The sequence below is a fragment of the Gadus chalcogrammus genome, chromosome 1, assembly GCF_026213295.1.
Source record: "Gadus chalcogrammus isolate NIFS_2021 chromosome 1, NIFS_Gcha_1.0, whole genome shotgun sequence".
Taxonomy (NCBI): domain Eukaryota; kingdom Metazoa; phylum Chordata; class Actinopteri; order Gadiformes; family Gadidae; genus Gadus; species Gadus chalcogrammus.
Genome location: NC_079412.1, coordinates 27,117,054 through 27,131,452, shown reverse-complemented (window position 1 = coordinate 27,131,452; position 14,399 = coordinate 27,117,054). Strand labels below are relative to the sequence as shown.

Genomic DNA, 14,399 nt, shown 5'->3' with positions numbered 1-14,399 from the left:
GCCGAAGGACCTCCGTGTCGGCTGGAGCTCTGGACAGCAGGTGTGAGAACTCCCTGCTACCGCTGGCGTCTCCTCTGTTATTACCTCTTTCTTTTAGGGCCGTGAAAGAAGGAGCAGATGAGCAGGAGAGAGAGAGAGAGAGAGAGAGAGAGAGAGAGAGAGAGAGAGAGAGAGAGGGAGAGAGAGAAAGAGAGAGCTTGAGTGCCAGTGAGAGTTATTGTCTGTTTTACTGATGGATGGTCGCACTGTGACTCACGCATACATTTATAATAATTATCCCCGGCGACACAAAATTATTCAAGGCAGATGAAATATCTTCCTCCTCCTCATCCAATGAGAGGCATTATCCTGTCCCGAATGGATTGTTTTTTGGAAGTGTCAGCGAATGACCTCCCACTTGATTTAACAACTTTCTGCTGGGACCCCACCCGGGAGCAGAAGCTACCCAGCAGATGCCCGGGCTTATGTGGGACAACACGGTTAAAAGCCCTCAGCGTGAGATACCCCGGGTGTAATGGCATAGCGCACATAATCCCTTAAGCAAACATTTCTTTAGTTTAAGCGCACTGCTCCGGTAGGGCTAGGTCTGCAGAACACATCTTGTGTACGCTGAGAGAAAGGGCTTGCACATCCAACTGTGTTCAGACAACCTCCTGTCAGGTGGTGAGATGTAGCTCCAGCGCTCAGATTGGTGGTTTTTTACGATGGTCCAGGTATATCGGGCGAGGTCCTGACAGCCGTAGCCCCGGGAGAACGTCTTGCTTGATATTAATGTCATAAATCACGACTGGAGCTGGCACGACAGCGGTTTCGGCCGCTTCTGGACTCAAAGTGACAAGCCCTTTTTATGTTCAACGGACACATTTTGCTTTGTTGATGGATGCATTTTTGGTTATGGATCACTAGCCACCAGAGGTAAAACCTTCCGGGAGGTGTTATTATATTACTGTGTGTAATTATGAAAAAAGTACCATGAGTCCATCAACATCATTACATTTTGCTTTGCTAAAGCACTGCTATCGGAGGTGATGCCGTCATGCAGGTGTCAACTTCGATTTTTACCATTACTTAACTAATTGTCAAATTCCATTGGAGAGAGAACAATACGCTTGGCCTGATTTGTTCTTGCTTGGTTGAGTATTTGTAAAATGCTTTCTAAATTGTGGACGTGCTGACACACGGCATTAAGCAGTGCTGGGTGACAGCACGTCTCAAAAAGAATCGCACTTACCCTTCTCAGCAAGAATCATCCAAACCTGTTTGCTAAACCTGCTGTTTACTGCACACGGTCACATTTGACCTCAAGACACACACCTCAAGATTTCCAAATCGTGTTTCGCAATTGTTCTCTTGTCATCTACCCTGTGGCTTTGAATATACCGATTGTGCACAGATATCTTTGCACAGAATGTACCAACATTTCGTTTTCTATGTTAATTACATCTATGGTAGACACCAAATTTGTGTACAAATACTGCCAGGGTCCTTCCCCTGGGATAACTATAATTACGTAGCTCGCCTTGGGATTACTCCGTAATTCAGCCAGCCAATCAACCGCCCCTCTGACGTTTTATGACGGCTCTCTCGTAACACACATCTCATAAGGTACCAACGGCCACAAAAGATTCATAGATCCCCAAGGCTCTTAGTGGCTAACTGTTGTGATTGGCTGTTGTCTCCGGTCAGAGATGGAGAAAGGTGAGGTGGTGATGGTGGTGGTGGTGGTGGTGATGGTGGTGGTGGTGGTGGTGGTGGAGGAGGTGGGTGTCAGTGCTGGGTGAGTGGAGGGGGAGGGTGTGCTCTGAACTGAATAGAGCGTTGATTGGATTGATCCACATCGCTCTTGTTTACTAGCAGCCCTCCTTACAACTGCCACAGTTTTAATAGCGGGCCCTCCCTGTAGGCTTGTTGTTTCCATGTGCGCTTTCTGCTCCTCTGGGCAGCGAGACAAACAAAAGTAGCGGGAAGGGAAGAGGTATCCTCTCCCCCCCCCCGGAAACACAAGCACTAACACACACACACACACACACACACACACACACACACACACACACACACACACACACACACACACACACACACACACACACACACAGACAGACACACACACACACACACACACACACACACACACACACACACACACACAGACACACACACACACACACACACACACACACACACACACACACACACACACACACACACACACACACACACACACACACACACACACACACACACACACACACACACACACACACACACACAAACACACACACACACACACAAACGCACACACACACACACACACACACACACACACACACACCCCAGGGGAGCCGTGAAACCGCACCGGAGCCCTTTTGGCTCTGGGCTTCCTGCCAAGATCACGTTTCAGTTGGCGTTAGCATGAGGTAGAGAGCCATCGCACGAGACTAGTGGGCAGCTAGCCATCCCGGGCCCCGGAGCCGCTGTCCTCTCAGACACACTCGGCCTGAACCTGGAAAGCTGGAGGAATCTCAACAAAGCCGAATACTTTTCCCCCAACTGACGGCCAAATCACACCCACCGCCCGGGCTCTTAAGGCCCCACTTGGGCTGCGTGGCCCCTCCAGAGTAAAGCTCATTTTGGTGGACAAGGGCCCTGCCACTGTCTTCATCACGCACTTCCACAATAGAATGCCGCTCACACAGGTCCCTCTATAAATCCCCGGCGAACACAAAAGCTGTCAGTGGACTGCGGCTGAATAGATTAATAAGATTTCCATAATTAGGCAGGCCTCCGACAATAGGATCCTTCAGGCTTTGTCTCACTAGCAACGGGATTGTCCGAGCCGCGCACGTCTGTCCGACGGTGGTCCCGCACAATGACCGCACAGACAGTAAGGGCGGTCAGTGGCGGAACATCTGTCTCTCCTGGGGCCGAGGGCACACACACACACAAATGGGGAAATCTTATGTGCACACAAACTGATTTCTTATCAAGCGCCCTGCAGCCAGTGTTCCCTGTGCGTCCACGTCTCTGGATGAGAGCCGTGCCCTTAGATCATTCAAACATGTTAATATTCTAATCGTATTCTGCTCCCTTTGAGATTGACAGGAGAAAGGCCTTCCTTCGTGTGATTTAATTAATTAATTAATTCAAAATGGATGTTAAATATGCAACACTAAGAGACTTAAACTGTGGGATTTAGAAAACCAAATACCAATTAAGTCCCAATATTATTGCAATGCATTGTCTATATTCTTAATATATTTTAGCATTTAATCATAATGTGTTGCTTAATCTTCAACCGTCCTGTTTTGCAACTTATAATCTTACAATTAACATCCAGTGCCTCCAGTTAATGAATGTCCACAGCGGCCCTGGTTTAGAAATGGTAAAGATTAGAATTTGCTTTATTGCGGAGCATTTTTATGACAAAGATTAGGCTAAACCGCAGACCCTGCACAGTCCATCACGTCTGAGCAGTCGTGCCTCCACCTCAAGGTAAAGGATTCACCGGAGGAACTGTGAAACATGAAGCCACTCGGCGGAGATTCAGAGAGAATAATGGGAGAATTCTTCTTCTGATTCGAGAAAGTGTGTTGTTATGGTTTTTGACAGCTGGGCTAGCCTCCGAAGAAGGCGGGGCTGTGTGGGGCGGTGGTGACGCTGGTGGAGGGAAGGATGGTGGTGGTGGTGTAGGGGTGATGGTGATGGTGGTGGTGTAGGGGTGATGGTGATGGTGGTGGTGGAGGAGGGGGGGGTGATGGTGGTGGTGGAGGAGGGGGGGGGGGGTGATGGTGATGGGGATGGTGATGGTGGGAGCATCGGGTTCCGTTGATGGAGGGGACAGCAGTTAGCCCTCCTCAGCCGTCTCAATGTCCAGCGCGGGCCGTGGAGAGGGGAAGGAGCGCCTGCTGTCCACTCTCTCCCCTCCCCCCGCCCCCCCTCCCCCTCCCTCTGTCCCTCCCTCCCTCTTTCCTTCGCTCCCTCCATCGTTCCCTTTGCTCCTTTCCATTCCTCCATCCCTCCCTCTCTCTCCCCGGCTGCAGATTTTATGAGCTCCCCTGGGCTCCCATCCATCTCTGTCACACACAGGCCCCATTATTGGGCCTGCTCAAAAAGTGGTGGGGCTGCAGATGGGAAGGGCCTGCAGGACATATACAGTTTCTGCAGGCAGGACAATGACCTGCGAGTCAAGCCACAAGATGTGGTCAGCTGGGTGTGGAGAACCAAATATCTTCAGCATGTTCGTTAAAAAAAATGGTTGGAAAGAAGAAAAAATATATGAAAATGAGTGTGTTAGAAGGCAGGATTCCTGGTGGTGGTGGTGGTGGTGGTGGTGGTGGTGGTGGTGGTGGTGGTGGTGGTGGATCTGTGATCCTGGTTGGCTGAAGCTTAGGGAACCACTTGATCCCAATGGTTTGGCCATTGGGAATTTAAGGCAGTGGATTTGAATATGAAGGACGTGATAATCCAATGGCCATCTGTTCTGCTGGACTGATCGGACTGAATAAATAACAGGCGTGATCTGAAAACACACACACACACACAGGGGGGTTTACCAGGAGAGGAGAAAGAGGCCAAAGTTAGGGAGTGGGTGGGAGAGCGGGAAAGCAGAATAACTGGCAGAGGATATTGAGCTTTGATTTAAATGGCAATAAGAAGCCTGGCTCCACACACACAGACAGATCTATGAATAATGAATCATCAGGCGTCCGCTGGACGTGGAAGGCAGTGAGGCCAGTAATGACGACTTCTCTCTCTTCTCTTCTACCTCTCTATTGCTGCTTGTGGTTGGTCTCACCTCAGGCTAAATCATGACAGTTCAATACTGCCAAGCTATGCTTGGAATGTCAAGGTAATGCTCGAGCTGAACACAGCCTTGGTCTCTTCCAAATCGTTCTTTCTATAGTTATAGCCTCCGTTATGCTCGGCAGAGAGGCTTGTTTTACGGACGCAGAAATCAATTTGTGATTGGGAAATGTTCAAAATCACAAATGTTGCACATTCGGAAATCCACAATTTAATATGTAGCCTATTTTTTTATTGATTTGAAAGTGATTCTGGAATAAACCAGGATACGTATATTTGTGTTTGAATCGATTAGCCTGTGTTGTTGTGGCGAGTTGATCTGTCATAATAGCATGGCTGGTATTTTATACCAAACATTTCCCACTCCTCTCTGTCCCCCACACAAAAAGGGAAACGGTTATGTATTCATCCAATTAAACCCATTTATCTATTCCACTCTCTGGCCTGCATGTTCACCACACTACCTCACACCGCCAGGACTTGGGATTGCAGCAGCAATGATCAATCAGAAGCCAGCCAATGCTGGAGTCAGCAAGAGGAACAGGCATTCCACTTTCCCAATGTTCCATGAGAGACTGTGCTGATGAATAGCACACTATGCTGCCATTCCAAACCCAACCCCCCGCTCTCTCTCCTCATTCTCTCCACACCACTGTCCACACACACACACACACACGCACACACACACACACACACACACACACACACACACACACACACACACACACACACACACACATACACACACACACGCGCACACGCGCTCACACACACACACACACACACACACACACACACACACACACACACACACACACACACACACACACACACACACACACGTGCGCGCGCGAGCGCAGAGACATGTACAAACACACACACACACACACACACACACACACACACACACACACACACACACACACACACACACACACACACACACACACACACACACACACACACACACACACACACATACATACCCCTCCCCTCTCCTACCCTCCCTCTCTGTCCAGCCGGCCGCTGAGCCTTCGGTGCTCTGGTGCGCAGTGGGTGGGTGGGTGGGTGGGTGGGTGGGTGGGTTGGTGGACGGACGGGTGGTGAGTGGGAGGGAGGGAGGGAGGGAGGGAGGGAGGTAAGCAGGAAAAGCAGGCACAGGGAGAGATAACAATAGGTCCTCCGGGAGATGCAGCGGCAAGCGGTGCGGGAATAGTGAAGTCTTATCAATGCTCCAACACAAGCCAGTAAACCGAAAAAACTCAAACCTCAAGCTCTCTTCACTCTCCCTGAGAAATCCGAGCCCCTTCTGCTACCAGGCATGACGGTAGCACTAAAACAGAATCCACTCCAAACACGAGCTAGGCCGTTCCCCCTCACAGGGTCCCATGTAGTCAATGTAGACACTAGAGGGGTGACGAAGACAACAGCCATGAAAAAAAGGACCGCTCCTCTGAGAATCTGGTTTTAACAGAATCTTCCAAACATACTTAGGCCCAATCCCATTTCTACCCCTTACCCCTTCCCCTTACCCCTCCCCCTTGTTTTGAAGGGGTGAGGGGAAGGGGTAAGGGGTAGAAATGGGATTGGGCCTTTAATATCATTGATTCAGGGGTAGGGGAGTCGAGTGGTTAGGGTGTTTCACCGCCTGTCCCAAAACGTTATGGGTTCAGACAACAACGTCCGCCGTGTACCTGGAGGCATCCCTGAACGAGATGCCTGAACTCCACCTGCCGATAAATAACCTGTATAAACGTCTCTCTTTCAATGTAAACCTCACTCATCAACCTAAATGTAGTCTATTAGACCTCTCTCACCTCGGTTCCCCCATGGGTTTGTGTCTGCAGGCCTGTTGAAGATGCACTGGAACCCGGAGCATGCCCAGCCCCTCAGCCAGTGGCCTGAGCAGCACCTGGACGTCTCCTCCACCACCTCCTCCCCGGCCCACAAGTCGGAGCTCTACGGAGGCCGTGGCCGCGGCTCGTACAACTACGCCTGGGCCAATGATGACATCTCCGCCCTCACCGCCTCCAACTTGCTAAAGCGCTACGCCGAGAAGTACTCCGGCGTGCTGGACTCGCCCTACGACCGCCCGCCCGCCGCGGGCAGCTACCCGGAGCCAGGCGCCTTCGGGGGCCTCAGCGGCCCCAAGACTGAGCTGGAGCCCTGGCCGCTCACGCACGGCTCCGATGGCTCTTATCCCCTCGGGACGCCGGGGGGCCACGACGGCATGCCGGGGTCCAAGCCTGCGGCCCCGCCGGCCGGGCCTCCGGGGTCCGGCAGCGGGGCCAACAGTAACCTCTCGGACTCGGGCTACAGCGGCAGCAGCTCCTGCAGTGGCTCTCATTCCGGCGACTACCCCCCGAGCTACAACGGCACCTACCTGTCCTCGGGGTACTGTCCCCAGCCCGGCGCAGCGCTTCCCCCGGCCTCCCTCCACGCGCTCCAGACCACTCCCACCCTGGTGCCCAGCTACAGCCCCACCGCCCCCATGTACAACTACTCGCCTAGCGCCTACCCCCACCAGGCCGGCCTGGCCCCTAACTACAGCCACCCCTCTGCCACCTACCTGCCCTCAGGCCTGTCGGCTCCCAGCCCGCTGCCCTCCAGGCCCACGGCGGTGGGGGGCAGCTACAGCTACCAGAGCTCCAGCCTCGGCGGCGCAGAGTCCGGGGGATCGCTCAAGAGGAAGGCCTTCGACATGAGCCACGAAGAGAACGAAAACGGGGACACTTCCCGCTACAGGAAGTACGGCTACGACCAAATGAAGGCCGGGGAGGACACGCCTTACAGCGCCAGCGACAAAGGCGACCGGGGGAACGGTTTTAGCGCGGGCAGCGCTGATCCTCAGACCTTCAAGCCCAGAAAGCCCTCCCCCCAGCCCCTGGTGTCTCCTCAGTACGGGGTGGCTGGGGAGTACAGCCCACCGGCGGGGATTACAGGGGACAATGTGGGGGGGGAACAGGGCTTCTCCCAGCTGCAGCAGCAGCAGCAGCAGCAGCAGCACCGTTCCCACAGCCACAAGAGGGACTCCCTGAAGAGCCCAGACCCCCGGCTGCTGGACCTGGTCAACGGGGAGTTGTTGGACTGCAGCCCGGGCCTCGCCTGGGGGGAGCTGGTGGGACTCACTCACGTCAAGAGCGCCCTGGAAGAGGACCTGCTCTGGCCCGTGTTGAGGCCCAGCCCGGGGGTGCGGCCGCCCTGCACCGTGCTGCTGTTCGGCCCCCGCGGAGGTGGGAAGACCACCCTGGCCCGCTCGCTGGCCTCGCAGCTGGGGGCGTCCTTCTACCGGCTGAGCGGAGCCACGCTGGCCTCCAAGGGGAAGGCGGAGGCGGAGCAGATCCTGGGCGCTCTGCTGCAGGTGGCGGCGGCGCGCCAGCCCTCGGTGGTACTGCTGAGCCAGGTGGAGGCCATGGAGGAGGAGGGCCTCCGGCAGACCCTGCTGTCCACCCTGGAGAAGGCCCAGGTGGGGGCGGCGGGGCAGGTTATTATCGTCTGCGCCACGGGGCGGCCCGACCTGCTGCAGGAGTCGGTCCACCGGAGCTTCGCCAAGCGGTACCACGTGCGCCTGCCGGACGTGGGCATGCGCAGGCAGGTGCTGCTGCAGGCACTGGTCCCCCAGGGCTGGAGCCTCAGCGAGAGGGAGCTCGGTTCGGTGCTCCAGCGCACCGAGGGCTTCTCTGTGTGGGAGCTGCTGCAGCTCAGCCAGCAGGCGCTCTCCTCCGCGTCCAGCTCGCCGGGGGGGGCCATGCACGGCCTGCCCACCGCCTCCTCGACCCCCACCTTCAAAGACTTTGAGAACGCCTTCTGCAAGGTGCGCCCGCACACCAACCCTAAAGAACTGGACACTTGTATAGAGTGGAGCAAGGTGTATAGCCACTGAAAATGCAGCCAAACACTGTATTGGGACTGCCATTTTGACCCTATCTTGGCTCTGAGACGACGAGCCTTGGGAATGTTTTGATGTTGTTTTGTACTTATTATGCAGCCAAAAGAGTTGGAAGACCTCAAAGATGCGGGACAGCTGATCAATGTTTTACTGGCATAAACAAGCCATTGTGTGCTCTTCAGTTTCCGCTATAAATAAACACACTACTTTATTTTCCCAAAGAGATAAGAGAAAGGGCCTTGATGAGTAGGACAATGGCGTGTAGTTAAAATAGCTGATTGGCCAACGAGGAAGCGTTATGTAAGGATACTCTTAGAGATCCTGATTAGCCTTGGTCCAGGACACAGCAGGTATTTATGCTGGGTGCGGGGTCCAAGATTATGGATAATCAGGGTGTTGGGAAATCCCCCTTTTCACTGCTACACTCAGGATCGAAGTTGGATTGCCAGCCCTCTCTCATTTAAATTTGAATTAATTTAGGATACATCATTTAGCAAAAAAGCCCCTAGGATTTTCAAAATTACATTCTGACCAAATTCACTAATAATAGTAGTGATAATAACAATAATAATTATAATATTAATAATAATAAGGATAAATAATCATATTATTATAATAATTAGATATGCACCAATCCCAATGAATCATATCCATTGTCTCCATAGCTTTCCACCAAACTTTGTAATAATTGTCACAACCGTATTCTTCCCTTTCCAGTATTAGTCATGGTGGAGGTAGCTCTGGTGCGACTGGTCAGAACACAGTATTACTAGCGCACCATCCCTCTCTGCTATTCTAGGGGCACCTTGCAGTTAACCAATGCATTTAAACACAAAAATAGAAAACATTTAATGACAAAAAATAGTACAATGCACACACAATATACAGTATTATTTTTTTAATTCACTTTCTCCATTTAAGTATTTGTTTACCTCACATTCCTCGCTGAGTGCAGTTAAGTCTGAGAAATCCTACTTTCATCCTACTTTGCTTTAACCCTCTGCAGCCCTGCAGTGTGTGTTTTTGTTTTGTTTTGTTTTACATTTTTGCTTTACCACGTACTCATTCTTTTTTATTTTCTTTAGTGTGTAGTCTTGTTTGAAATGCTCAGGAAGAATTTCTTTACCTCAGAAATATGAATTTAAGAATGTATGTAATCTTAGGGTCTTAGCAAAAGAGAGTGATGCAGAGCAAGGGGTTTGGGGTGGGGTGGGGGGGATGGGGGAGAGTTAGGCGGGTGAGGGGGAAAGGGGGGAGGGGAAGGGGGAGAGGGGCTGACAGTCTTGTTATACTCCACTGCGGCTGGGCTTTTACCTCTGAAGAGAAACTTGAAAATGCTACAAAGAGTAACATTGAATGTAATTCAGGTATTTCAAAGGATATTTGATGCCATAAATTCATGTTTTTATTATATATACAGATATAAATACTTTTTTTTTCTTTGTTCTTTTTTTCTTGTTTCTTTTGATGGTAGATTTGTTGGAGGAGATGTGGTGGTCTTCATAAAAATGTTATGTAGAATCCCCAAAAAAACACATCCTTTTTGTTGGACAAACTGCATATTGTTATCATGTTACGTGTTTACATATCCTGCACATTAATGTCTGTTTGAATAGTTTTATGGCTGCAGTTTACCATAGTGTATTGTAAATAAATATAATAGGCACAATCATACATGTGCACTCTACAGCAACTACATCAAACTACTGAGCACAAAACCTCTTAAAAGGGACAAAGACAAAGAAAAGTGAATATGTCACGAGCATGTGGCTTCAGCTGATACAATATAGAGAACAATACCTATTATTGTGAGCATATTACCGACAAACCGATGATGTAGACAATCCAAAGAACAACTTAACTTTCCCTCCATTTGGCAATCCCTCTTTAACAAGCTGGAACCAGGCGGTCATTCAACCCTGTGCTTCCGAGGCCGAGATTTTTTGGCTGTTGCCATGGTACCTAGAAGGTATTCAAAGAATGATGTGGCATTTCCTATGGTCCAATATCCTCCGCTCTCGCTGTCCCACTCTCTCTCTACCTTGCTCTCTCATTTCTAATCATTCTTCTCCCTTCATTCTGCCCCCGCTCCCCCCCCCCCCTCTCTCTCCCTCTCTCTCTCCCTCTCTCTCTCTCTCTCTCTCCTCCCTCTCTCCTCTCCCTCTCTCTCCTCCCTCTCCCTCTCCATCTCTCTCCCTCTCTCTCTCTCTCTCTCCCTCTCTCTCTCCCTCTCTCTCTCCCTCTCTCTCTCCCTCTCTCCCTCTCTCTCTCTCTCTCTCCTCTCTCTCTTCTCCCTCCTCTCTCTCTTCTCTCTCTCTCTCTCTCTCTCTCTCTCTCTCTCTCTCTCCCCTCTCTCTCTCCCCCTCTCCCTCTTCTCCCTCTCTCTCTCTCTCTCTCTCCTCTCTCTCTCTCTCTCTCTCTGTCTCTCTCTCTCTCTCTACCTCTCTCTCTCTCCCTCTCTCTCTCTCTCTCTCTCTCTCTCTCTCTCTCTCTCTCTCTCTCTCTCTCTCTCTCTCAATGTCCCCAATGGAATCTCATTAGATTGGATTGCCCACTAGCCCCTAGCCACAGCCATGTGGTGCATAGCCCCAGTCCCCCACCCCAACCCAACCAAACCCCGTCCCCCGCACACCTTCCCCATACGGATCCTTCTGGAGTCGCCATGCCCCTGATTGATGTCCAGCAACCCTATATCACAGTCCGGCCCTCCCCTCTTCTACAGCTGGTGGCCTCAGTCATGCCATGCAAGCAGATCAATCAGAATCACCCCCGTTGTGCATATTGATCACTGTCTACCAAACCAAAAAGAAAACACACACATACACAATGCATACACAAATGATAGGACGTAGCCTCGAGGGTCGGCTGTAGTCCAGATGTCTGCAATTACTTGTTATTTTTTCCGAGACCGAAATTAAAATGGTGACTTTAGTGTTATTTTCTAGCAAATCAGCGACCCATGGCTACCCGATATACCACTTGATGAATCAGTGTTGTCCTCGCTTCTAATCAAAACAGTTTGTCCAACAAATTGGCTTTTTCTTAGCTGTTATTATCTCTTATCACAGTAACTTTATTCTTGGTTCTTGTACATTTTCTGTAACCATTTCTACCTCATTTTGCGGCATATTGTACATGAAAGTATTTATTTCATGTCTTTTTTGTCTGTTTAAAAAAAAAATGTTCTTGAACTGTAATGGTCTACCTCAAAAAGACTGTATTTTAAGAGAAGAGTATCACACAATATTAAACAGAATATGTCAATATTTGACCACGACTATTTATTTGTTTTTAATGACTTCAGCAGTTAAGGGACTCCAATTGGCCAGAGTGCAGAAATGACATAATGTTGATGCTTACCTCACCATCACAATAAGGTCACCGGAGTCACTTTAACTGATTACCAAATCATTTAATGTATCAACACACTAATGAGATTTTGTAGTGTTTGTAATATGGGATTTGGGTGACTTCACGCAAAGTGACTTGTGTGGTCTGCATCGATAATGAGGAAGGAAAACACAACAGCAACAACAACAGTATTGAATTTAAGTCATTGCTTTATTGCATGTTTGCGGCATTGCAAATGTGTGTGTTGTACAAAAAGAGAGAGAGAGAAGGGTGACTCACTGGAAAATAACATTCTTAAAGAAAGCTGCAAGTGTGTGAGCATTTCCGTGTTTATGTGTGGGTATGAATTAATTGTGTGTGTGCACTGTTTTGAGTTTAGGGGCCTTGCATGTGAGTGTGTGTATGTGTGTGTGTGTGTGTGTGTGTGTGTGCATGTGTGTGTGTCTGTGTGTGTGCGTGTGGGTGTTTATTATGTGTTTGTGTGTGTTGCAGGCTCCAGAACAGCAACAGAAGCAGTGCTCACACACCCTGGAGGCCTCAGGCCGACAGCACCAGAGCCCAGAGGTCCTTCATCCCTGTCACTGTCTGTAAACAACATCGTGTCCCAGCGGCACGGCCAGCGCTATTTCCAGTCCTGACATCTCTCAAAAACTCAAAAGCCCAACGACAGGAACAAAGGGAGAAAATCAAGAGAGACTCGCTACAAAGTAAAGTGGAAGTTTTATTGCAGAGCAGCGTCCTAGCAAAGCATCCTCGTACACCATCCCTGTTATGGATAGCGGTGTCAAAGCTAGGTTTTTAAACATCTGTGACTGTGTCCCAGTAGGCTAGTGTTGGTGGAGGTGTTGATGACAGTATAATTACTGCTCTAATGATGATGCATGGCTTCGGATATGACCACAACCTTGTGCGCCACATGCCCTTGGCTTAATGATGAAGGGGACTTGTTCCTGCGACCGCTTGCTAATATAATCTAGTTATATTTCATACAAGGTAAAAAAAAAAAATGAAATAACCTTTAAAAGTATCCTGCTTGAAAACAATAGTTTTTGAGGGGTTGTTCCTGCTCTTGTTGGTCACCTGGCCGGTATTGATCAGTTATGCTTCGTGGATGCTCTTCAACTGATGCAATTAAGTTGCAATTGAGAGCATATTTGCTGTGCGGGACCACATGCAGGAGGTCCATGAACTGTGGCCTTACGTTTTATCTGATAATCAATAAAAACTGATAGTCCACGGTGTACACGGTGGCCTAAGTTAGCCATTTAATTTGCATTTCAGTGTGAAACAAACAGCCCGGTTGCAGAATAACAAAGTGTCCTTGTAGTCCAAACGGATCCCTGTCCTCCAGGAAGTCAATCATCGTCTCCTCCCTGCTGATTGGAGGTAATTAGGCGAGCCAAGTTTGTAATTGGATAATAAAAGATGCTAATGAACTGTTGTCCTATTTACTCATACGCGAGCGGTTTGAGTCCCATAGTTCTGTCTGTTCTATCATAACTTTTTCCATCTCAAGCACAAACACTGGATAATAACTCTTCCATTTATAGTGATTCATTTGTATTCATTAGATGATATGAGGTTTTAGTCCTAGGAATCCTTTATCACTCAAATCTAACATTAAGCCTCATGCTTAACGATAATAATGTCAGGATGGTATCAATCATCTTAATGATGATAATGGATGTAAGTAGGTAGGTAAGTTGTATTTAATGGACACTGAGGATTTGTGTTGTTTGGTTTGGATGATTTGTCTTGAGCTTTGAGGTAAATATTCCCTGCTGAACATGATTGTTATTTTAGTCTGCAAGCACATTCTGTGGCTACTAATCCTTCAAACCAACTTTAAAGTTATTTCAGTTGTGATTATACCTTGACAACACAAAAGCCATTTATAGGTATAACATTGGAAACAGGCCATTTTTGGGATTCCACCCTCATAGACACAACCTTTTTTCGTCTCTCTCTCTCTCTCTCTCTCTCTCTCTCTCTCTCTCTCTCTCTCTCTCTCTCTCTCTCTCTCTCTCTCTCTCTCTCTCTCTCTCTCTCTCTATCTATACCTCTGTCCATACTTATCTTTGGCCACCTAGATGCTAGATGTGCTGCTATAGCCTTCCATTGTGCAGGCCTTGATACTGACAAGGTTGACATCAGAGGAGAGCTTTGACACTGGGTGAGTTAGGGCTGCCAGCTGTTAGCAATCAAGTCTATTTTGAAGTCAGGGACACATGGACCCCCAGGGCCAAAACAGCCACTAGCCAAACCCCTTGCACACCCACCCCACCATTCAACCTCAGAGCCCCCTGGTCCCAGAGATAGCCGGCACAGCTGTATTGGTTCCAGATGTTGAATGCCT

At 49.4% G+C, this 14,399-nt stretch overlaps 1 protein-coding gene across 1 annotated transcript; it reads left to right on the top strand.

Moving 5' to 3' along the window:
- The first annotated feature begins 6,658 nt into the window (after positions 1-6,658).
- fignl2 (fidgetin like 2) lies at positions 6,659-9,808 on the top strand. Its single transcript, XM_056602023.1, has one exon. The coding sequence runs from the start codon at positions 6,662-6,664 to the stop codon at positions 8,684-8,686; it is 2,025 nt and encodes a 674-aa protein (XP_056457998.1). The 5' UTR covers positions 6,659-6,661; the 3' UTR covers positions 8,687-9,808.
- The last annotated feature ends 4,591 nt before the right edge of the window (positions 9,809-14,399 follow it).